We start from the raw sequence: 23,917 nt of genomic DNA on the forward strand, positions 1-23,917 counted from the left end.
AGATTTCAGTAGGAGCTGGTGATACTGGCAGGCCCAGCACGTGTAATCCTAGGTACAGCTCCGCTAGGAGAACAGGCAGTGGCGGTATTCTTTTTTTTTTTTTTTTTTTAAGATTTTATTTATTTCACAGAGAGAGAGTGAGAGAGACAGAGCACAAGAGGCGGGGGAGTGGGACAGGGAGAAGCAGACTCCCCGCTGAGCAGGGAGCCCGATGCAGGACTCGATCCCAGGACCCTGGGATCATGACCTGAGCCGAAGGCAGACGCTTAAAGACTGAGCCACCCAGGCATCCCAGTGGCGGTATTCTTACACTTGCGCTGTACGTACCATCTTTGCTTCCAAGGAATGGGTGCGATCCAGAGGAGAAGGGACCCAGCTCGGCTCCCGAGCCCCCCCACCCTCAGAACCACCACGGCGCCTGCGTGTCCCCCTCTGCTGTGCCGGATGGCACACTCACCGCCTCCACCAAGCTGTCTGCGCTCCTCTGCTTGTCACTGTTCTTGTTGCGGAAGCTGCTGGGGACAGTCAGGCTGGCTGGTGTGAACGTTCGGTACGAGATGCCAGGCTCGTCCGTGTACCAGGAGCTCCGGTGCAGGGACGGCAGGCTGCCGTTGACCTGGTCCAGGGCCTCCGGCCGCTCCACCTGGATCAGGGGCGCGTAGCACGGCGTCCAGTCCCGGTACGGAGGGGTCGCTGGAGGGGTGGCCCATGACCGGGTCGAGTGGCTCGGTGAGTACTTCTGGGCTTTACTGGAATCCAGGCCCGCAACTGCCATGATCTGGGGAGAGACGAGAGGAGGCGGGGCCAGAGGGCCTCAGGTGCGGGCCCCAGGCCTCCCCATGCACACCAAGCAGGAGGCACGGATGCATGGGGGCGGCCACGGATAAGGGACAAGGACTTGAAAAGGACACAGGCAGTAAAATCTGGCTTTCTGGCAGACTGTTTTCAGTTTCCCCAAATCCATAATGCATTCTCATGACTGTTCTTAAGGAGGCATCAGCCGCTAATTCGTGAAATTGCGGCCGAGCAGTGGAGAATTAGGGAAGACATTCACCCTGGGCTGTATGAACACACCACCCAGTTCGCTCTCGGTTTAAATACGGAAGGACATGAGGGGCAAACGAGTCATTCCCAGCCCTCGGAAGGAACACAGTCCTCTCTCCTCTAGTGCCATTCATCACACTTGCCAGCCTCCGGTCTGCTCTGGAGCTCTGGGCACAAGCCCTGCTGCCCCCGCCCCCAGCTGTGCCCCAGCAGCCACCCCGGCATTCCCTCTCTGCACGGAGCGCCACGGAGGCCCGTGACCCAACCGGAAGCCAGGGCCACCCGCGGGAGGCAGTGCAGACACAGATCTGGCCCTCGTGGGGGCCGGACAGCAGAGGGAGGGGCGTTCACATGCACGTGCCCGTGGAGACTTCCAGGCCTACTTGGTTCATGGCATTTGATGGCTGGGCCTTCCCACGCCTTGTCCTTCCACAACAAAGCAGGACACGAATAAAAATTAATATAAAAACTGAAGGCAGAAAAGTGACAAGCTGGCGGAGAGACCTGAATGGAACACCTGAAATGGAAGCTAGTGCTCGCGTGCTCAGGATGCCGGCAGTAAGCAAGCTGGGGGTGAGCTGGCTCTGCACATTTACAGACCGGGTGCTCCCCACACGCTCCCCGCACGCCTTCCGGCCCCTGACACATGTACACAGTGGACTGCATCTCTGATGTGCTCTTTGCAGGAGGAAAAAGTGCCCTCTTCTTGCCCTTGAGGCAAAGCCCTGGTGAGGGGGCTGCAGCCCCACCCTCCCTCCAGGCCCTGGGCTCCCTCCTGTCCAGCCACCTCACCATGGACGGGTCCTTCTCCCTGGACTGCACTCTCTCCTTGCCCAGGGTCAGAGGCTCACCCCCCCGTGACCACGGCGCCCTGCCCACAAAGGGCTCTACAGACATGTCTTAATGAAGGAACCATGTCTCAGAGCAGATAAAGGGCAGCACTGACTGTTCAGGATCAGGCAAGCGGCCACCCCTCCCTGGGTCAGGGACCGTACCAGGCCCCGTCTTCAGTGCCCAGGAGAGAACACAGTGTGCACCACGGCCGAGGGCCCAGCTTGGGAAGCTGGCGGCCTTGGATTCATAGGTCAACACGGTCACGCACCTCCTGTGTGAGCTCAGACATGTCACCTACCCTCTCCTTGATGTTCGCTCATCTGTGAAATGGGGTTCGTGATATAACTCTTTGGCAGGGTTGCTCCAGGATTGAACCAGAGTGTCTGTGAAGGTTCTCTCCTTCCCTCCTGCTGCTGGCAGCCCGAGGGAAAGGGGTGTCCCGAGGGTGGGTCCCACACAGGCGGCCCCTCGGGCCTGTGGTGTCAAGGCCAGGCGGGCGGGCTCACCTGTTGCTGCATCAGGTGCAGAGGCAGGGCTGTGCGGTGGGGGAAGGCGGGGGACGGCGGGACGTCCTCCTGGCTGCTCTGCCCGCGCAGGCACTCGAAGTTGAAGGAGGATCTCCGGTGGGCTGAGAAGTGAAGCACAGCGACAGCTGTGAAACAGGGGCTCTGTGGGGCCCCCGGGGCTCTGGGGTCAGGGTGGGCCCCTGGACACTTGGCGGGGGGCCCAAGAGGAAGCAAGTCACACATCCAAGGAGAAGTATTAGGTAGTGAGGTCTTGGACCTTCGGGAGGATGAAGAAGCTGCCCAACTGAGGGATGTTTTTAGTAGGTGTAAGTTGGTTTCTTGCAAACGTAGTGCCTGTTCTCATGGGGCGGAGCTGAAGGCTCCAGAGGGCACCTGTTCTGACTGGACGCCCCTGGCCCTGTACACACACTGTGGGGAACACAGCACTCAGGTCAAGAACACAACGTCGTTCTAGAATCCTGCAAACACCTGCTGCTGCCCCCTTCTCTCCCTGCAGGCATCCTATGTGTCTCTGGGGCCCCCGGCATCTTGCTGGTGCTCCCATGCTTATACCTGCTTTAAGGGGAGTGACTTGCTATCCGCTCAACCAGGTAAGCAGCAAATCCTTTGGTTGGGGAAGACCCAGCTTCTCTAGCCCTGAAGGCAAAACTGGAAAAGAACACCTCTGATGTTAGAGAACACGGCTGTCTCATTATCAGCTACTCAAAACAGAGGCTCGTGCACAGGCTGAGCAATGACAAGAGATCCCGAGTTTGTGGCTTCAGAGGACACAGGGCCCAGGAGATCGGTCTGAATTCTGGGCCCCCAAGCACAGGCCAGACGCTCCCCGCCCCGGGACAGGTCCAGCCTCGAGGGTGCTGGCCCTAGAGACACGGCATGGGGGCCTTACTGACAGTTTGCAAAGCAGGAGCCAGGTCTCCTCAGCCTCTGCTTCCTAAGATCCCAGGGTATTTGTCATGGCCCGGCAAAACTCCACACCCCGGATTCTTGTACTGGAAAACGGGCGAGCCACCCAGGCCTCCTGGGAGTCACACAGAGCGGCAGGAACCAGGTTCTGTGAGCGCTCTAATCTAAAAGTGTGGGAAGACTGGGCTGAGCCCTGGGCTGGCCCTGCCCAGTGTGGGGAGAACAGACAAGCAGCCCCGGCCACGCAGGCTTGAGGCGCCCTATGGGGCGTGCTGGACCGCCACCTCCTCCTCGAGTCGCCTCCGCGGGACACAGAGAGCTGCACGACAGCTGCTGTCCTCATCAGACAGCCTGGCCTCCCTGCACCACACAGGGGCCTCCCTCGTCAGCACACCCTTGAGGACCCTCCTAGGGGCAGCCGGCCAGGGCCAGAGGCTCGGAGCCAGGAGAGGAAACCACCATCTCTCTCATTCGGGTAGTGCCTTTTTGTTTTGAAAATCCGTCCCTGGATACACTGATCATCTCGTCTGCTGTGCAGACAACCAACTCTGACAGAGAAAGGAATTCTACTGTTGCTGAGAACACAGGCAGAAGACATCCACCTTCCCCTGCCCAAGGTCAGAAGCGATGGGCAGCAAAGCAAATAAAATACGTTTTATTGATTTGCCCTTACAGATAAAGAGGGCATCTGCTCTGGCCCACTGGGGTTCCTCACTTCACTCGGGTAGTGCCTCTGAATGGTGGGCATTAATGTGGCCACCATAGGGGACACAGGGAGGGTCCAGAGAGGGCAGGGCACTCCACAGACAAGGGGGCCTCTGCCGGGCTCACCCGCATGTGTCGTCCCGTATTCAGGGAGCTCAGAATTGCTCTGTTCGGCAGCATGTGTTTGGGGCTGCAGAATGAAATATAAACTATGGAAATGGGTCTGATGACACTCCCCAGCAGGGCTGAGACTGCAGCAGAGAGGAGAGGGCCCTAGGCACCACCCAGCTGGACTGGTTACTGCACACAGAGTCAGCGGACTCAGAGCCAATGTGTCTTGGCTATTTTTGGTTGCTGATTGGAGTCCTGCTCAGAAATATGCGCCATTCCTCAGAAACACCAGGAACGGATATTCTTTAACCATCACCAAAATGTCCCCATGTGCAAAATCCAACTGCCTGGCCAGGAGCTGGCAGGGGTCACGGCGTCATTTCTTACCCCAGGCCAAGTCCCTCACTGGGGGGTGAGCCACATCTCCTGCAGCCCTGCTTAGGCCACCGGCGTAAGAAAACCAGGTGGGAAACAGCTGGCCGCCTGCCTCTTCTCAGCGGGATGGGACTCCTCCAGCCCCAGGATGGGGGTGTGGACCCAACACCTGCCCCGTGAGCAAGGGCACTGGCTGACACATGGTAAGAGGGGAAGCCCCTGGTGGGAACTGGGCAGAGATGGACACCAACAGTCCCCAGGGGCCCCCCAGAGGTGGGGGGGGGTGGTGCTTGGTGGGACAGGCCTGGGCTCAGGTCCAGCTCTGCACCGGGGCTGCTCACTTCCGCCCTCTGAGGGTCAGTTACCCCGTCCACAGAGAGGGCCTGACAACCCCACGCTGCACATCGTGCCTACCCTGCGTGATGAACCCCAGGCTCCAAGGCAACGATAATGTGCACGAGAACCCCTCATCAGATACCACGTACTGAGCATGCTTAGGACCACATGCTGCCTTTCTCTGTGCTCAGAGTCAAAATGGCCCGGAGGTGGTTTGAGCTCAATCACGTGGGACACGGATGAGCCAGAAGGGAGAGCCGATACCGACAGGGTCTCCAACCAGGGGGCTGGTCTTGCGGACAGAGGACAGTCCCTAGCATGGCGCAACCACATCTGTCACACTTCCTCGGGGCCGGGGTTGGGGAAGGAGCATACTGTTCTCTGGGAGGCTTCACCCAAAACAAAAAATCTGGCCTCACATGTCGGGGTGGGAGGTAGTAGGCGTCTCCTTGGAGATCTCCGGGAATCATAGCAAACAGGCGAGTCCTCATCCTCCAAGAAGCCTTGGGGGTGATGGTAGCCTCGGGGCCGCTCGAAGTCCCAGCTGCCACCTGGGTATCGGCTGTAGTAGCTGTAGTTTTGCCTGGGGGTCAGAAAGGCGAGGAGAGAGCGTAAGGGGCACATGAGATCTTTACTAACAAGCTCTGTCTCTTAGCTCAGACAGCCCCATGGCTACAGTCCTCTCCCCAGCTTTCCTAGACACCCCGACTGGCTGAGAGCCAGGCAGTCAGTCCTCAGCTTCATGGAAGATTCAGGGCCCTGGGAGAAGCTGGTCTCTCTGCCTGCCTCTCGGGCAGTCCAGGTGTCGTACAGGCAGGCCCTTGCCGCAGAGTATGAGGGGCAGGAGACAGCCAGGCCTCCTGACGTCAGCCCGAGCCACAGAGCTGCTCACCTGGCCCCGGTCAGCGAGCAGGCATCCTCAAAGCCCTCCTCACCGCTGAAATACTCCTGTTCCTCCAAGCAGCAGGAGTCCCTGAAGTAGCCATGGATCTCTGGATCTTCCCGGCAGATAGTGGGGAATTGCTCATCCCCCGAGTCAGACCTACAGTGGTGAGAGAGGGCCCGAGCCCCTGAGTACCCAGCTGGGCCTTGGTGCATTGCTAGCACCCCTGGCCCACGTGCCCCCAGCTTCTCCCTGGTGTCCCCGGGACTGGACCGTTCAGGCCTCTGGTGGCAGAGCTGTGTGTATGAGCATGTGCGTGTGCTGGGAGGGGGCCGCTCTCTCAGTACCTTGCACAATGCCGGTGCCAAACCACCATGCCCAGGGGCCATGGAGCCAAAGGAGTGGGTGTCATTTGGTGGAACAGAACAAGGAAATGGACCTAGAGGCCTGCAGCGATCGGCAGTCCCAGGGAGAATACGCTGGGCTCCCAGGCCACCTGCTCTGATCCTTGCTCCTTCCTCCTCTGGCCCATGTGACTTCAGGCTCTGGAACAAAGAGGCTCCCTGACCAGTTTCCCACTACCTCTGACCCAGGAAAAGGTGACAGGAGTTTGGGATATGGTGTCCCTGGGGAGACTCACATGCATGACACCTGCCAAGTTTTCAAAGATGGCCCTGCCCACATGGCAAGACTGTTGTGCTATCTCCCTGAAAGCTGCTATCCTGGCTTCAGTTCTCAGGAAAGCCAGCCAGGCTCTGTTACATCGACTCTCCAAAGAGAGGACAGTGCTCCCTCCAAGTTCTTCATTCTCTCAAGTTGCTCCTGAGCAGCAGGTTGCACTTGATATAATTAAACTAGGAGACCCAGCCTCTCTGTCCCCAACAAAATGATCATTCCGCTGACAATATAACCCGGGTCAGCAAATACGGAGCAGGATACACTGCACATATGTTGAGGGCTGCAGGGGAGACAAAGGAGAAGACCCGGTCCCTGGTCTTCAGGAGGTTGGGATCATGCTTTTATGAAGCCCCCACAAGAGGCGTGAACCCAGCCAGCAGAGGCAGGTAGCACCAGCCTCCCAGGGCCAGGAGCCCGGGAGCGCACAGTGGGCTCTCCCCACACGGTGGTCACAGGTATGCCTGCAGGGGCTAGCCCATGGGCACACTGGCGTGGGAATACTAGTCCTTGGAGGATGACACAGTCTATGCACATATGGACCTAAAAGCTCCTTTGCTTAGAAAGAAACAACTACCAGCGCGCCTGGGTGGCACCGTTGGTTGAGCATCTGACTCTTGGTTTCAGCTCAGGTCATGATCTCAGGGTCATGAGATCGCGCCCCTGTGTCGGGCTCTGTGCTCAACAAAGAACCTCCTTGAGTTTCTCTCCCTCTCCCTCTACCCGCCGCTTGCACATGCTCTCTCTCTCTAAAATAAATCTTAAAAAAAAGAGAAAGAAAAAGAGAGAAAGAGAGAGAGAGGAGGGGATGGGAAGGAAAGGAGGAAGGAAACGAAGGAAGGGAAGGAGGGAAGAAAGAAGCAACCACCTCTGCCTCTGGAGCCCACAGCCCCAAGCTCCACTATCCTATCAGGTTGCTGCCTGAAAGGAAGTTCTCATCCCTCCCAGCACTGAGAGGCCAGCTGGTCACACTCACAACACAGAGTATTTAACACACAAACATAGGCAATGAGCACATACCTAATGTAAGTTTCATAATAGCGGGTTCTATCCAGGAAAGGCATAACATGGGAGGGAGGGAGGGAGAAGATAAAAGTTAAGTATTTCCAATAAAATTTAAAATGCAGATTATCAGGCTAGTTCCTAGAGCAGAGGTCAGCAAACCATGGTTTACGGGCCATATACTGTCCATGAGCTATGAACAGTTCTTACGCTTTTAAAGGAGTGCAAAAAACTCAAAGGAAGAAAAATATTACACCATGTGGGACCATGTGAAGCTCACATTGCAGTGTCCATAAAGTTTTACTGGGACACAGCCACACTCATGCATTTAAACAGTCTATGACTGCTTTCTCTCTACAACAGCAGAGCTCGGTCACTGCAATGGAGCCTGTATGGTGCCCAAAGCCTAAAATATTTACCATCTGGCCCTTTACAAACGTTGCCAACCTCTGTCCCAAAGTATGTTGGCACCACTGGGGAAGGCAGAGTTCACAGCAACTGCTGCTATTTGAAGGGGCATCCCCTTTGGCAGGACACAGGATGGCTGGTGGCCCTTTATCCTTTGGGTTCGTCACTGACTAGTGCCTGATGAGGCCATGAGCTCACGGCACTCACGGGTTCGAGGGTCAGGGCCTCCTGAGCATCTCCCGTGTGTGCCAGAGCACCGGGGAGAAAGAAGCGCCTTGCGCAGACACTACGTCACCAAGTGCAAACACATTTTAAAGGTTACCTTTTAATACTGGACCTTCTTGGAGGCTCCCGGTCATGCTTGTGGGAGGAGGGATGCCCATTTTCAGACATATGCTCAAGGTTCCCCATGCTGGGCCGCTTTCCAGGGGCAGCTTTGGACATATTGGCATTATTGAGATTGGCATTTGTTGAGCTGGGAGCTTGCTTTCCTATGGAATTATGGTTATGATGGCTATGATACCCCGAATTTCCTGCTGGAGGAAACAGCGGTCTCTCAGTATCACTTGCAGGTGGAACTGAAGGCCTTTGGACATGCAGGGGACGGTGGGTGGTATTGGTCTGCTGAAGGGGGTCTCTCCTATCACTATTAACATGATTGACATGGTTTCCAAGCAGGGCACCATTTCTCTGCAAAATAATGGGAGACAACACCAGGTAATTTAACAAGTATCTGATGCAGGCTAGCTCTGTTAGGTAATTTTTTTCTACACGAAACACAAATTCTAGGTAAGCTCCGTAGGATCCCTGTAAAAACAATCTGAGTGTCTCACAGATCAGGGCGGATGTGTCTGTGTGGCAGCTGGTCCCCCTGAAATGAGGAAGGTTACCGATCCCTGAGCTGGGGAGCAAGCTCTTGGCTGTCACACGAGTGTGCTCTTCACGTCGTTCCAAGTTGAGGTGACTTATACCCAGCAGGGCTGACTGGCAGCCCCCAGCAGTTGAGGCTGGACAGGAGGCATGCTCTCTGGGCTAGGGGTGCTGAGGGCCAGCCCAGGGAAGAAGGGGGTAACACCGGTGGGCAGCTGCTAGCGGGACTCAGGAGGCTCAGCCACACTGGCCAAGCAGCTGTGGCCAGGCTCCTCTGAAGCTGCCAGCGTGGGACAGAGGGGCCAGCTCAGGGCGGGAGCAGGCCTGGCCCTAGAGGAGGTGCCGAAGGTCTGCTGTGGGGAGAGCATGGTCCGTGAGCCCCTCTAGGCCCGGGTGCTGGCGTGCATTCTCCAGGTTCTTTTGTGGATCACCGACTGCCCAAACTGAAGTCCTGCCCCGCTATCTCCAAGTGGCCAGTGTGTAGCTGGGCGTGGAATAATTACTTTGAATACATCTTCTTCTTCTTCTCGTTTTGTTTCCTCCGGCTCGTCATCTTGCAAATCACATGATATAGCACGCCGGATTTCTGGCCCAATGTCATGCAGTGTCCTTAATCCTGCCTAGATCAACAAAAATGGCAAAACGGATTAGACAATATGGGTGCGCTGGGCCCGGCCTGGGTCCTGGCTCTGCTCCTGCCTGATTCAGCTGTGGCGAGGGAAGCTTTCTCCAAAGGGCAACCCATGGGAGTGACTACTCGTGTGAATGTAACTGAAGGGTCCCCGAAGCCCCGGGGTTGAAGGGTGTGGTCAGGAGTTCCAGACGGTCCTAGACTAGGGTGCTCAAGGCCTCCAACCTAGTCACTTCCTTCTCACATAGCCCAACTGTCAGGGAACAGTGTCTGCCATGGCCAAGAGCACATGCCTGCATCCAAATGACAGTCTACAGAAGGAGGGCCTGCAGAGTCCTCTCCGAGAGCCCCAGACAGGGCCAGGAGCACAACCCAGCCACTCGACGGGGAGGGTGGCCAGGACTCACTGGCCATGACCTAAGTACGGGTATGAGGGGGCAAGCTGACCAAGCAGCCAGTGGGGCCACCGGTTCTGCAAGAAAGCCATGGGAACGAGGGAGTGACAGCACACACTGCAATCACCAGCACATTCAGGACCATGACGGAATGGGTCGACACGCACACAGACCCGGGCCGCTGTGCAGCACCAGCCTCCGTGGCCATCCGTGGTGCCCTGGAGGGTCAGGCCAAGAGCTTGCCAACAGCTGGATCATCCTCTTGAAGACCACAACACATTGAAAAGGGCTCACCAGCCTCTGGAGGCTGTGTGGGACCCACCAGGTGACCCCTCCTGGCCCCTCGCAGACACAGTCCTTTGCCTGAGGCCCTCACGGTTGGCTTTCCTTACACTGGGCCCCGGGTTCCACTGGAACAGGGCCTGGGAGACGCCCTTCTGTTGTTCCCAGCTTTGTTAGGGAAACACCAGAGATGACTCTGCTACACATGTAGGGGGACGAGTTGCTGGCTCTGAGAAAGTTCTGTTCTGACCATCAATTTGAAGAAAAACAGCATGCTGACTTAAAGACTAATAGGAACGGTATAGCCACTTTATCCTTTTCCACAAAAAGACTGGCATCTGAAAGAGGCATTTCCTCCCTGCCACCAGGCCTAAGTGCCCGTCCTATATTTGGGCAGGACCCTCTCATTTGCTGGCAGTCCTTCTGCCACAGCGGAGACTGTCTGAGTCCTGGCTGCACAGGGCTGATCTGCACACTATATCACGGTGGTCAGCAGGGAACAACTGGGCTTAGAGGCGGGGCATCAGGGGAGGGGACCACTTCCTGGCCCTTCCTCCACAACCCCCAGCAGCGGGGAGTTGGGAGGGAAGGGGCTGGTGGGGATAGTGGCCACGGTCTGGCCAGGTCCCACAGGGCTGGCCCCCCTGGTGTGGGAATGCTCACAACTGGTCTTCTGCAGAAGCCAGTGGTGGTGATGGTAATTTAGAAAGTAAAGTCCTACGGGAAGTTCCTAAGAAGCTCCTGTGAAAACAGCCTCCTCCTCCATAGGAGACAATGCTGTTAAAAATGGTACACCAGGCTAGGTCTGATATGATCCATTCTCTGAATAGAGGAGCAGGGCTGGGGGGAGGGGGGTCTTTCCATTTCATGAATTGTGGGTGTGCAAGAGCTGCCTGGATTCAGAGCTCTCAGGTTCCTGGCGAGGAATGCTGTGGTCTCGTTGGGGAAAGACACACGTGTCCTGCCACCAAACCCAGAATAGTTCGTGGTATGGTCAGTGAGGCTACCTCTCACTCTCCTGTCCCTCTGACCACAGGCACGAGCTGCACGCGCACAAGCATACACATACACGCTCATGTAGGTGCACACACACGCTTTCCCTCACTCAGGATCCCCAAGTCTGGCACATCTGAGCCAGGGGAATCGTCTGGCTTAGACGCGGACCCACTTGCCATTCTCTTGGAAACATCGAGAAGGCGACGCTAATGTCCAGTGGGGGAGAGCTTTTTCACACAGAGCTGCGGGCCTGTGCAGGAAGGTCCAGCCCAGCAGCGTTGAACAGCCTGCAGCTCATTCGTTCAGTGTTTCCCAGAGCACAGTCATCAAGGGAAGATTAGCTAAGCCAGGGTTTCATTGTCTGGTTTTGGATCACTGGAGGAAAGGCAGATCTGAGGCTCCCAAATCAAAGACCAGGTTTGAGACACCTGCTGTCGTGTCTATAAGATAAACATAGGTGACAAAGCACTAAGTCAACACCCCCAGGTAAATTATATATATGAGCCCATGTCACGAGGCACCACGGGCTTGGAATACCCCTGAGTTTGAAAACAAAAACAAAAACAAAACAGATAATCCTATTCACTGTCATTCAACAATTTGGACTAGGTCTGATTAAAAGAAATAGAAAACTATTTATTTGGATAATTTTTAACATCATCCACTGTTGGCGGGTTGACATTTCACTGAAATACACATATAACATAATTGCATAAGAAAAACAAAAATGGTCTCCAGCAGGTCTTCGATGGTACACAAGATCAGGAGAGTGTGGTGAACAGACACAGGACAGAGAATTTGTTTGCAACATAAATCATGGAGAAAACTGAGAGGTGGCTCAAGAGGCCCCTTCTGAGGACAAATAATGACAACATATTTATTAAAGAGACATCAGAGGAGGATAAAAAGCATCACTCTTCCTCGACATGAAAGCAGAGGTTTAGAAATCATGGTTACGTTTTGCTCACACCACGCAGGAAGAAACACATCTTCTAAAAGTCAGGGATTGACCTGACTCTTTCACATGGGATCTGGGGAAGGACGCAGGGGGGACGGGGCATGCCGAGGGGTGGTGGCAGGGGTAGGGTGTCTGCCAGGGGAGGGTGCCAGGAGTGGGGTATCTGCTGGGGGGGATGTCAGGGGGGGTGTCTACTGGGGGTGTGTGTCAGGGGTGGGGTGTCTACCGGCAGGGGGAATGTCGGGGGGGGTGTCTGCCAGGTCTGGGAAGGCGGGAAACAGAGGTTCCCAAACTTGAACTGAAATGAAGCTTAAACACAGCACCCTGAATTTATTACATATCACAAAACATGATAATGAAATTTTTCTAGCACACATATCAAGCTAAAAGGTAGCTTAGGCTGCTCCAAAATTTCCATAGGCACGAGTTCTGATCCCAGAAAACTATCTTAAACTCTTGAAAAAATTACTTTTTTCCACAGCCCTAAGAAAAAGAACATTCTTTTCCCTTGAAATAAACACTTTACAATCAGTAAAATGAGCTATTCTTTCATTTTTCATATCGGTGTCTACCTCTATCAGCAAAGTACTACTTTAATTTGAAACTTGGTCATTAGCACTTAAACCAACATAATTAAAGCCGTATAAAGTCATTCCATTAACATCACAGTAGAATTATGGTTTTGAATAAACACAGAATTGTTATAAAATAGAAACATTTTTAAGATGTCCAATCATATAAAATATTAAACAGAATCAAGCCTAGTTTCTGGTTGATTTTTAAATGCTAGATGGTATCATAAATATCTTTTAAAAAAAGAAATGTTGGCGCTTTGCCTGCAGACTGCTGCTTTAAATTTTAGACACCATTTAATTGGAATTTTGTAGATATTTACTCCATAGATGATTAAGTCACCAAAAAAAACAAAAACAAAAACCAAACTACAAAATCTAAGTATCTCTGAAGCAATAGCATAAAAATATGGTATTTGAACATCAAATAGGAACATTCGTTTACCTTCCTTTCTCTTGCCCACTCTTAGGGTCAGATTTTCCTACCTGGGTGTGTGAGAGATCCTGCCCTCGTCACCTTCCTAAGCTAGCTCCGTGAGACCCACCAGGAGCTGCCGGCTCTCAGCGGCACAGCAAGCCCAAAGGCCAGAACCCCTCCTGAACCTACACTGTAACAGTGGAGATAAGAGATGTGAGTCTCCAGTCGGACCCGGCCAGGCCATTCATCTCTGGATGCGAGTGCCAGGCTTTCAGACTCCAGCCAGCGAGCCCCTGTCCGGCAGAGCCTGTTCTCCATCACGGGCTTTGCTCAGCCAGGCCTGGCCCTGCACACTCATCTCCTGAAGGGCAAGTGCTGGTGAACCCTTTCGCGGGATTCAGCCCTACCCAATCAGAGGGCACGGTTTCCGAACTAGCTCCATCAGAAGAACGAACTGGAGGTTCAGCTCTTAGAGAATAAACCAGCCCATCTACAAGCTGTCCCCCACCGCCTCCGCATACACAACACACATGGGCACACCCCTTCTTTTGTCCTCCTTTTCCTCCAGGGAAAATGTGACAGTGTAGCTTTGTGTCCATTACGCACAGTTCTTGAGTCATGCATCCAGGGTGAGAATCATGAGCACGGCACTCCGTGGGCCACCCACGGGGATTCTGACCCTCACTGAAAAGTCAGCTGTAATGTCACCACAGAAGTTCCTCTTGGGGCTGCGCTCAGCAACACACACCAATTTCCCACCACTTTGAAAGGTTAAGGAAGGTTTTCTTAAAATTACCTAAAGGGACCTATGACATTTCCCTGTGAACGATCTCACAGAGCTCTCTGAGCAACCTCGATTCTTGGCTGAAGTTTAACACCAGAATCTGAAATTCCTGCGAGTTTCCTGATAACAGAGTATTACTTCAATTTAAGCTCAGCAGATACCTTAAATCAGGAGCTCTATTCTGTTAGCATCTCTGTAGCTGTCATAACAATCTCCCAACCTTTACCCCACTACATCCCGGAAGGCCAGGATTATCCCCATTTGGTTGAGCGGCCTGCCCTACCTAGCGAAGGCTCAGCTACAACTCAGGTCCCCAGGCCTGTGGTTCCCATGAGGCCCTGCTGGCCTCACCCAGGCCACCACCAAGACAAAGTTGTTGAGTCTATGGGAAAGAGGGCTGGGATCAAGTCTGAATTGTGTGCTCACTTAATGACTGTGACCCCACTCAAGTTTAACCTTCTTCCAACTAACTTAGCAGAGCTCTTGTATCACTAAGGCCACATGGAAATGACCAGTGATCACACATCCTTGTCTCGGCTGGGCTGCTCTGAGAAGTGGTGATCTTTAAAACACGGTCTATCACACACTAACTCTGACCCCCATTCCTCCAGATCAGCACAGGCAGTGAGATGTGGGGTTCCATTTTCAGTCTGAACTTCGCTGGACACAGAGGGCACAGGCAGCTCTGTGTCTAGGTGAGTGGGTTGGGACTGGTGTGGCACCGGGGAGGACAGAAAAGTTCCGGTGGGGACAGTGCTCAACGCAGGAGGCTCCCTCACCAGGGAGATCATAAAAAGGCTCCAGCACCCTTTTCCTTTAGTGGGGATATGGGATCATTTCCCTAGAGTAGCAGTTCTCAAAGCATGGGCTGGGGACACTTCCAGGGGCCCACGAAGGGACTGTAATTTGCACAATACTAGTATCTTCTTTGCCTTATACACGCATTCTCTCAGAGCATAGTGGGGTTCTTCAAAGGCTCCATGACATGTGAGGATGTCACCTCTCTGCTATCTTTGTACGTGTATATTCTGTATTTTAAAAATTTCTCAGTTTTAATTTCTAATGTAAATACTGATATACAAGGGTCCTCAATTATTTTTAAGAACATAAAAGAGACCCTGAAGATTGAGAACAGCTGATAACTCAGCCCCAGACGGGCAGCACCAACCTTTCCTCAGGCACCGGCCCCTTCACCTCATCTATGATTCCTGGGATTCTGCTGACTTTCTCTACTTACGGAAGAAATGTCCCTCCTCTGGCTTCTCTGAGCTAGCCTTTGGCACTTGTTAATGGGTTGCCTTCACCGTGGCTTAGAATGACATACCCTCCCATTACCCCAAATAGCCACCTCTCTTAGGTCTGAGGTATGCCACGGAGAATGAATTTACACAGGTACCTACCCAACCTTGGAACTGTTAGTAGGTGTTAGCAAGTTCCTTCTCGTGGAAAACTGACACATTAGTGCTAATGAAGTCATTAGGTTGGTATTATTCAATAACACACCACAATAATTAAGACCTTCTGCTACTACATAATATAACCTGCCTTAACTTCTTTTCAGTAATTCTATATCTTCTTGAAGGCTTTTGAAAATAATCACTATTATTGTCAGAGGAAAAAGATCTCCTGCCTTTCAGAAAAAGTAGAGAATCCTGTACCCAACAATCCTGTGAATTTAGGTTGGGTCACACCACACTGTAAGGACAACGTGTAATTATGAAGAGCCTGGTGTCCAACCCTACATCTGTTTCCCTACGATGGATACCGGCCTACATCGTGTCTTCCACACAGGAGCGTAAGTCTAGCACCATGGATTCTGGTGTTGGGTACCAAGTTTGCTGAGTCTGTGAAGATTCTCAGGTAATAAACTTGAGTTGTCTCTTACAACTTTTCCACACTCAAAGCTATACTCTTCTGGCAAGGTTTTAAGAGAAAGGACAGAGGTGTCTGCAGTCTGACCGTACGCCAAGTTTCTGGGAAGCTTTGTTTCCCTTTTGAGTTGAAGTCAGAGGCAGACCTCATGACTTCTGGCTGTTTCCATAAACTGCCCTTGGCTAGCAGCCATGGCTAGCACCGTCACTCAGCAACACAGCCAGGCCCCTATGGGGCCAGAGTCTCTCATTTCATTGAAACCATTCCCTAATTCCATCCAGAACGTTCACCGTTTTCCAGTTGTTCCTTATATGGAAGGACTGCAGAAAAGCATATGGAAACACCTGCCATGCCCATTGCTTGGGGCTGTTCTGCCGAGACTTTACCCTGTGGAGACTCCATCTAGAAGTCAGCTGGTCACCCTGGCCCTCTGAAACAGGGGCAAGCACATACCGCCCTTCATTGTTTAAGAAACTTGACATTGGGGTGGGTCAGAAACAGAGGGATCATTCATCTGATGGTGAATTAGCTCCACACCTGTGCCCATGGGGCTGACCAGTCTCCTTTGCAGGCATGATACACCAAACTCTTAATAAGTGGTGCATCCCAGGCACTACCTGGTCAGGGCAGAGTGGGCCTTCAGACCAGAGCACGATTCCAGAGGCCCCTGGTACACCAGGCATTAGCCTTTTAGTTGCTGGATCACAGAGGGATCTGGAGAGGGACTGGATGTCAGCAAGGGGGCCCCAGCTGTTAAAGTAGCATGTACAGAGAGGCTTCATCTTCACAACGGTGTGGCCACACCAGAGTGTGCTGGCCAGCTTTCAACCCCACCCTGCACACCACTGCCCTGGGTGCTGTGTGAAGTCAGACCCGCTCTTGGGCCCCATGGACTCTGCTGTGAGAATCCATAAAACCCACCATGAGCTCCTAGACTTACAGCAGTCTCCACACTGGGAGCAGAATCAGGGGCCGGGCCTGTTTCCATAAGTGAGGCCAGGGAATCCACTTCAGTGCAGACAGGCCAGATCACTGGTAACATGAGCCCCTGGGGCCAAAGGGCACAGTAGAAAAGACATCACTGGAACAGACGTCAGGGCTGAGAGGGACCCTGCTACCTGTGCCCCGGATGGGCCTGCAGGACTTCCACTAACGCTGCTCTTCCCCATGGTGGATACCACTTTCCCACTTGGCCTGCTCTTGAATGAGCCCAGCCAGGAACAGGGCCTCCCCACATGCTTGCTGGCTGTCTCCACTGCATTCCACCTGCCCCCTCACGCACGCACGCACGCGCACACACGCACACACGCGCAAAGCCTCCGGTCTGCACCGACGAGGGCAGGCCAAAGGGGCTTGTAAACACTTCTTTTCTCTAAACACTTCAGAAACTTCAAGTTTTCACACTACAGTTACTTTTGAATGCTGATCTTAAAACTCTTAGTTGGCTCCTCTGGGTATCGTGGGTTCAGCACTGGATGTACAGGCTCCTCAACTACTGAGAATTTCAGACTCCCTCGGGAAGCAACTTCTCGGGCAAACGTCTACAATTTGTAAGATTCGTGAAAACACAACCTGCAGAGGTACCCCTGTGTACACCTTTATACATTTCCCAGATCTCCTTAAAAGGGGTAGAATTCTCTTTCTTGGTGAATAACTACAGTACAGAACAGAACAGAGATCAAAGAAAAACAAGAATTTCTTAAAGTTCCGGTAGTAAACAGGCATATGATATTATTATTGTTGTAGTCTTAATAATAAGCAATTATACGTTCAAAGTGCTTTACAATCACTTAGCTATTCCTCACAACAGCCCTGTGAGGTAGGTCGACATTATTGCCCCCATTTTATAGATGGGGGAAACTGAGGCACAGAGAGGTTAAGTGTCTTGCCCAAGGTCACGCAAGTGAACGCTGGAGCTGGGACTAGAACCCAGGTTCCCTGACTCCCAGTGTCCTTGAAACTAGACCACACTGCTTCCAAAGAGGCATCCCCAGACTGGCTTTGAGCACGAATTAAAGACGGACAATGTTGGATGAGGTTTGGGTGTGGTGGTATTTCCCGTGGACACGTTAAGATGGAACCTGAGGTGTTACCTGGACTGATTTTGGCATGCAGGTGTATGTGTTAGTTTAAATGGTGTCTGAGCTTCCTGGCCTGCCCACTTCCCACTGCATTCTCAACTGGGTCACTGCAGAGAGTGGGGGCTGGAGGGTCAGGAGGTCATGGCGGACTGGCATATAAAAGAAACTCTGTCAGCTCAGTGCCGAGGGGCCTGCCAGTCTTTGGGAGTTCGGGCAAACTAGGGATGCAGGACTTTGGAACAAAGTCAGCTGCCCACCTTAGGCATGTCTGCTTCATCTTTTTATTATGGTATTTTTTTACTGGCCAGCGTCAGGAAGTTGTGTTCATTTCATTTCTCTGTGGGGCGGCTGCCCCCCTCCTTTGCTCTCTCTCTCTCTTTCCCTTTCTCTGAGTCTCTGCTTGGAAGGGAAAACTGTTAAGCCTTTTGCACGTTCCCTTCCATGAAAAAGAACCACCGGGAGCAGCGTCCGTGACAGGAGGCCATGGCTCTGCAGATGAGCCACACCCTGCTTCCGCCTTCTGGAGGAGTGCTTTGCTTGGAAGGGGTCTCCCTGGGGCCTTGGGTTTGCTTTTTCCTGCATTTCTCCCGAAATGCTGTTTCAGTAGAAATAAGCCCACTTGAGACTTTTCCCTTTCAAGGCCTTAGCCACAAACGCCTTCCGACTAACGAGCTTGGTGCTGTAGCTCAGGCAGAAAATTCTAAAGCATCCGTTCAAGCATCTGAAACAAATGAATCAGCCAGTGAAATCTCATCTGTTAGCATCTGTTCTCTTCTTAGATTAAAAAAGAAAAGAAAAAAAAAAAGCCTTTTTTATGGCTTTAAATGGACTCATGCTTTTAAAAAAAAAGAAAAATATCTTGTTACTTTTTAAACTAAGGTAACTAAGTAACAGGTGTCCGCTACTCCACAGATTAAATGTCTGTGGAGCGTGTCTTCCTCTCCTTCTGCACTGGGCCTCCCCAAGGTGGCCGCATCAGGGCACATCCGGGACTAAGAGTCGCTGGATTCTTTATACCACCCACCCTTCCACTCGAGCACCTACATTACCAACTGTTGGCTGGGGTGCAGGCTTTCACAGAAAACCTAACCACCTAACTCTTTACCAGCTGGAAAGAATGGTTTCCTCCTTAAACCCAACCTCCGAACAGGTGAGAAAAAGACTATCCCTCTAAAGTCTTCCTATCATTAAAGATAATCAGACTCCCATCTGGAACAACTGGGGGATAGAGTCTCCTCGGATTTCACCAGAGTATCTTTGGCATAAAGGGAATCCTTGAATGTTGAAAGAAATGAACAAAACTTTTCCCACTTTGGGATCTTTTTTTTTTTTTTTCCCCTTTATCCATGAGACACTGGACTAATTCATGTCTGCATCTTGCATCTGGAAGGTCTGATGGGGCACTGCTGTTTGATGGGAAGGGGACTGAGCATTTTCAAGGCTGCAGAGCTGTGTTCCTTTATTGACTTGCTCTTGGCAGAAACTTGCAGGTCACTCAATGTAGCAGTAATGGAGGGGAGAGCAAATGTGGAGTCAAACTGAAGTGGATATGGCACATGGGGAGGGGGGCGGGTGGTGAGGAAAACAAAAAGGCAGCCTGATGCAGCTTCTCTCCGACCCTCTGGAGAAGGTTGGAGAGAAGGCTGGCTTTAATGAAGACGGATGGATAGATGGAAACTGCACACTCATTCAGACCGCAGAGGCCAGAGGACACCGGGTGCCGAGCTCCTCCCGACACGAGGATCCCCTTCATGTAGAAGGGGACACCGCAGTGGGTCTGAAGAGAGGGAGACCAGATGGAGCCCCCAGGGCTGGAAACTCCAGTGCATCTGTGTGCCCTTGAGAACCATTCCACGGGGAGCAGAGAACGCGGACCTGTTCTGATCCCGCTCAGACAGACTGCACTCTACGCAGCACAAGCACGCACATGCCTACGTTGTACTTCTGCGCTCACACTCGACCTCCCATGGGCAAGCCGTCCGTCAGCCACGTGGCACACCCGGCGTGGGAGGAAGCCACTCATCCCACTTCTCAGCAGGCTGTGCCCACATCTGGGGGCTTCCTTGCGCGTCCGTGTACTTGTCCTAGTGACACTGTGGGTGCCACTGCCATTCGACCCCGTGTCCCTAACTGCTGTGTCATCACAGAGTATTTCATCACACAGAAAGGAAGCGCCTCCTCGTGCTCATTAAATGTAGAGTGACAAATCACATTTAAAGCCACTTCTAGAACAGAGGAGGCCAAAAATGTAATTAGAATTATCCTTCAAGGAGACCAGAATTTTCTATTTTTAATGTTTGCTTCAGAATCCAATACACTTTCAGAATTTATCAGTCAAGATTATGAACACAACTTAATCTTCTAGGCTGTGTACTCAACATAAATTATAGTCATAGCCTCAACTCCCAACAGAACCGGGTAAAGATGCACTGGTATCATCATCTAACAGGAAATGTTTAATTTCACCAAGGAAATGAAACTCTTTCTACAAACAACAAAATGAAAAATGTTTAGGAGAAAAACATTATTGTAATGCAATGTGTTGGTCTTTTATCCCATGACTTATAAATGTAGCTTTAGCACCATTTGAAACTGCAACTTAAAAAGACTCGGGGAAGCCCATCCATGAAATGTGATAATTATTTAGCCATGTGTTTTCAGGTTTTAAAACATCAAAACACTATATCTAGCCACTAGAGCAGGAACTGAAGCCATCTGACTGGGAAGTCTTGGGAATTCAGGGAAGGGAGAACTCTACTCATGCAGTCATCATGCACGCCTTCCCCAGAAAACAGAAGGGTCTCCTAACACAGAGCTAACTTGGTTACTGGAAGTTATGACATAGCCATCCATGAGAGAGTATGTTTCCCCCTCAAGAAAAGTCATCAAGTGCTATGGACCCCACCACCTAGAATCCCAGAATAGCAGGCAGTTCCCTGCAGGGGGAGGGGACCATGACACTCCCAAATCCGGCCAGTCTAGTCCTCCAGGCCCAGGACCGCTTTAGGGAAGCGCCTTCAGAAGTGCATTCATCACCCCTTCTCCTTGCACCCAACTTGGCCACGCTGCCCCCAAGAACCTATGGACCACAGACCTGTTCAGACTTGCAAACACATCTTTTCAGTTTGCTTTCATCTTTCCAAGGCTACTTGTGAGTGGTGGTCAGGAGGAGGGCTTTCCCTTTTGCAGACTGGAGGGGCCAGAGGGGAAAGTTTTACTCACAAATTCCACAACCTGAGACAGCAATGGGCTACTGGACTGAGCCTGTGGTTCACTGAGCCACCTTAGGACAGGTGATCAGAGAAATAAAGATCGGAAATCATCTTCAGCTGGACTGAGCATCCTTGCTTCCCCTGGCTCTGCAGCTGTCTGGGCAGAGCAGAGGTGTCCTCATGAAGGACATCTACTACCCCACCATCTGCATATGCACCCACTTGCCCTCACTCATGGCCATTCACGTTCATGTCCTCTCTCGCAGCAAGCTCACAGAGAAGCCCTCCCTTCACTGCACCATTGCTTGGAACACAAAACAACACTGGGCGTTTCTCTCCAGAAAAAAGTGAAGGACTATTCCACACTGAACCCTGCTAATACCCTACAAGGCCCAATGTAAGACTCGTGATGATAACAGGGACATAAAAGTCATTTTAAAGTAAACAAATGAACAGGGAAAAAACTCTATCTTACTCGTGATGGACTTCAGGCACGTGGGTAGCAGAGACGATGGGGCTTTGGTTAGTCTGGACAGGTGTTTCTGCAGCTTGCCAACCTCTGTAGTTCCCTTTTGCCGGTTCTTAACATCTCATTCCCTCTTCACCCTGCTTTCTCTGTTGCCAGTGCTCGCTCACAAACTTCCCTTCGTGGCCCCTCCTCCTGCAAGCTTCACAGTGACCCCCTTCCTCCACACACCTGCTTCCCGTGCCAGAGATCTGGGCTTACCTAGGGTTCTACATCCTTGAATGCATGGACCCTGGCTGGAACCAGAGGTTCCTGTAAGCCACGCCCACACTCCAGGAGCCTGGGGCGGGCCGGGGCTGGCACAGGGGGAGGGCCCAGAGGCTGGCCTGGGCACAGAGCAGCATTTGCACAGCAAGCCTCACGGCTGTCAGGAAACACACACAGAGACAGACACACTGTGACACACGCGCACACACACACCCATCTGCACGCACACACACACCAGGAGGTGATGGATGTTACTGAAATGGACCGAAAAACCAACAAGCAGTGGGGTAAGAAACAAACAGAAACAAAACAAAGCACTTGCGTTCAGATGGAAAGCTGTTTCCTGGGCAGCTAGGGCCCGAGCCCGGGACTGGGGGGAGGTGGGTGCCTGCCTAAGGACCCTGTCTTTGGAGAAGCCGGGAGGAGACAGGGTACAAGGCCAGCGCTGGCCCCCCGGGGCCTGCCAGGGCTGTACCTCCGCCGCTGTCCTGGGGGCCCTGCCACCCGGGCCACGGCAGGTGTGGGCACAACAGACAAAGCAAGGAGAGGGGGGCACTTACCTCATAGCCCAGAAATGGCTAGTCCGCATTTTGGGGGGTGTGCGGTATCTCAGTTTAAACAAAATCCTTGTGGCACCGCTCAACCATGAATAGCCAGCTCTCTAGTATTTCAAATAAGCTTGTAAAATGGTTAGTGAAAAGAGAAGAAAACAAAAGGACAATTCACCTGTAGGGCAATGGTGGTGTTCTTCGCAGGGTATTTTCCCACCAGGCCTTGTTCTTTCCGTTTCTTGAATTTCCTAAAGTAGTCCTGTATCAGGAAAGTGGCATAGAACTTCCCCACGGTTACCTCATCATCTAAACGGAGAGACCAGACAGAGCTCTCCCGAATCAGCACATTTGCACCAGGAGCCTCAACTCTCGCTGGGGGCCAGGGCGGGGGCGGGGCGGGACAGCGCCCAGGGCATTGAGCTCTGGGCTGAGGACCCGGGAGACTAAATCTAGCAAAAAGCAAGGTTTTGCAAAGCAGTTAAGGCTCAAAATTAGAGTCAGTCCCATGAACTGATACTCAAAATTGCAGAAAACGGTATGTTTGTCATGAGTTTATTAGAGCAGCGTATTAGTAACACTATGGAGTGCTGTCTTGGTTATTTACTGAAAATAAAAATTACGAAACAAAAAAAGACTTCCTGGGTCCTATTTTCACCCCTGTGCATAGAGATTTGCATGTGTAATTACCATGAACACCAAGGCAATTAATCATCCAAATCCTGATGCTTTGAGATAAAGACAGAGACCTCAGAAAGTGACAGACAAGCTCGGAAGAGGAGGAAGGTTCAGGAAAGTGGCTGCAAACCCAGATTTTCACGTGCCCCCGTGATTCTGTTCCAATAGCCTCCATATGCCATTTCTCTGTTTGTAATCCAGAACTGCTTATTTTTGGCACTGCAAGCGACAGCTCCAACTAACCTCGAAGTTGAGCTTATTTCTGCTTTGTTCGGAACAACTCCAGCATGTACCGCTGGGGCACTGGAACTCCGCTGAGCATTTTAAAGGTGATGCATGAGGCAGAATAGAGGCTCTGGCTGTCTCATGGTAAACCACGATGTGTTTGCCCAGGGGCCTCCACCAGCCCTGCTCTCCCTGGGGTGCTCGCCCCCAGATCTGCAGTGGCCCCTGGGTAAGAAGCGTAGGGCCCCAGGAGTTGTAGAGGCTGGGAGAAGGAAGGGCTGCTGGCCCTCAGGCTTTGGGACAGCTGAGCTTGTACCCAGGCTGCACTTGCAAGAGCTGCATGCTGATCTGGGGCAAGGGGCTTGTGTTCTCATCTATAAATGGGGCCACACCTCTTAGAGGTGCTGTGAGCATGATCCAAGAGGAGGCCTGGAAGCACCCGGCCCCATGCTAGGGTGGTCCGAAGTGCTTGGGCTGGGTGACAGTGAGCCGGCAGCCTGCTGATGGTGCCATCCATTGAAATGGATGGTGGAACATGACAGGTTGGGGGCCACTGGAACCCTCTACATTCACTGAATGAACCCTCTGGGGCTCATTCAGTGCCCATGTGGGAAGCGCCCCCATCTGGATACTGCTGGGCTGCTGTACACACCTCTCCAAACTTCCCTGTCAGGAGCCACTCGGTGTTACTGAGTAAGAAGATGCCTTGGGGCAGCTGGCCTCAAGAAGAGCGCTGTGTTCCTCACAAACCCCAGCCAAGAAGCCTGAAGTGGTGTAGGGGCCACCAAAGGGACGAAGGCTTTGGGTAGCATGTGAAACTATGTCCCGCATCTGTCTCAAGCTGGTCCAAATAGCC

At 52.4% G+C, this 23,917-nt stretch overlaps 1 protein-coding gene across 13 annotated transcripts in view; it reads right to left on the reverse strand.

Moving 5' to 3' along the window:
* Positions 1–23,917, reverse strand: part of CACNA1D (calcium voltage-gated channel subunit alpha1 D) — a 301,070-nt gene that overhangs the window by 2,558 nt on the left and 274,595 nt on the right. For 10 of the 13 annotated variants that reach the window (XM_036102523.2, XM_036102520.2, XM_036102518.2 and 7 more), the window contains 8 exons: positions 22,337–22,467; positions 9,180–9,296; positions 8,129–8,496; positions 7,417–7,443; positions 5,731–5,880; positions 5,258–5,421; positions 2,385–2,506; positions 458–778 (listed from right to left, as the gene is read on the reverse strand). In XM_036102523.2, coding sequence (XP_035958416.1) covers positions 458–778; positions 2,385–2,506; positions 5,258–5,421; positions 5,731–5,880; positions 7,417–7,443; positions 8,129–8,496; positions 9,180–9,296; positions 22,337–22,467 — 1,400 coding nt within the window. Of the gene's footprint in view, positions 1–457; positions 779–2,384; positions 2,507–5,257; positions 5,422–5,730; positions 5,881–7,416; positions 7,444–8,128; positions 8,497–9,179; positions 9,297–22,336; positions 22,468–23,917 lie in introns of those variants that run through there. The other 3 variants (XM_036102521.2, XM_036102536.2, XM_078077019.1) reach the window with 2 other exon arrangements.

Source organism: Halichoerus grypus, chromosome 1, assembly GCF_964656455.1.
Source record: "Halichoerus grypus chromosome 1, mHalGry1.hap1.1, whole genome shotgun sequence".
NCBI classification, from domain to species: domain Eukaryota; kingdom Metazoa; phylum Chordata; class Mammalia; order Carnivora; family Phocidae; genus Halichoerus; species Halichoerus grypus.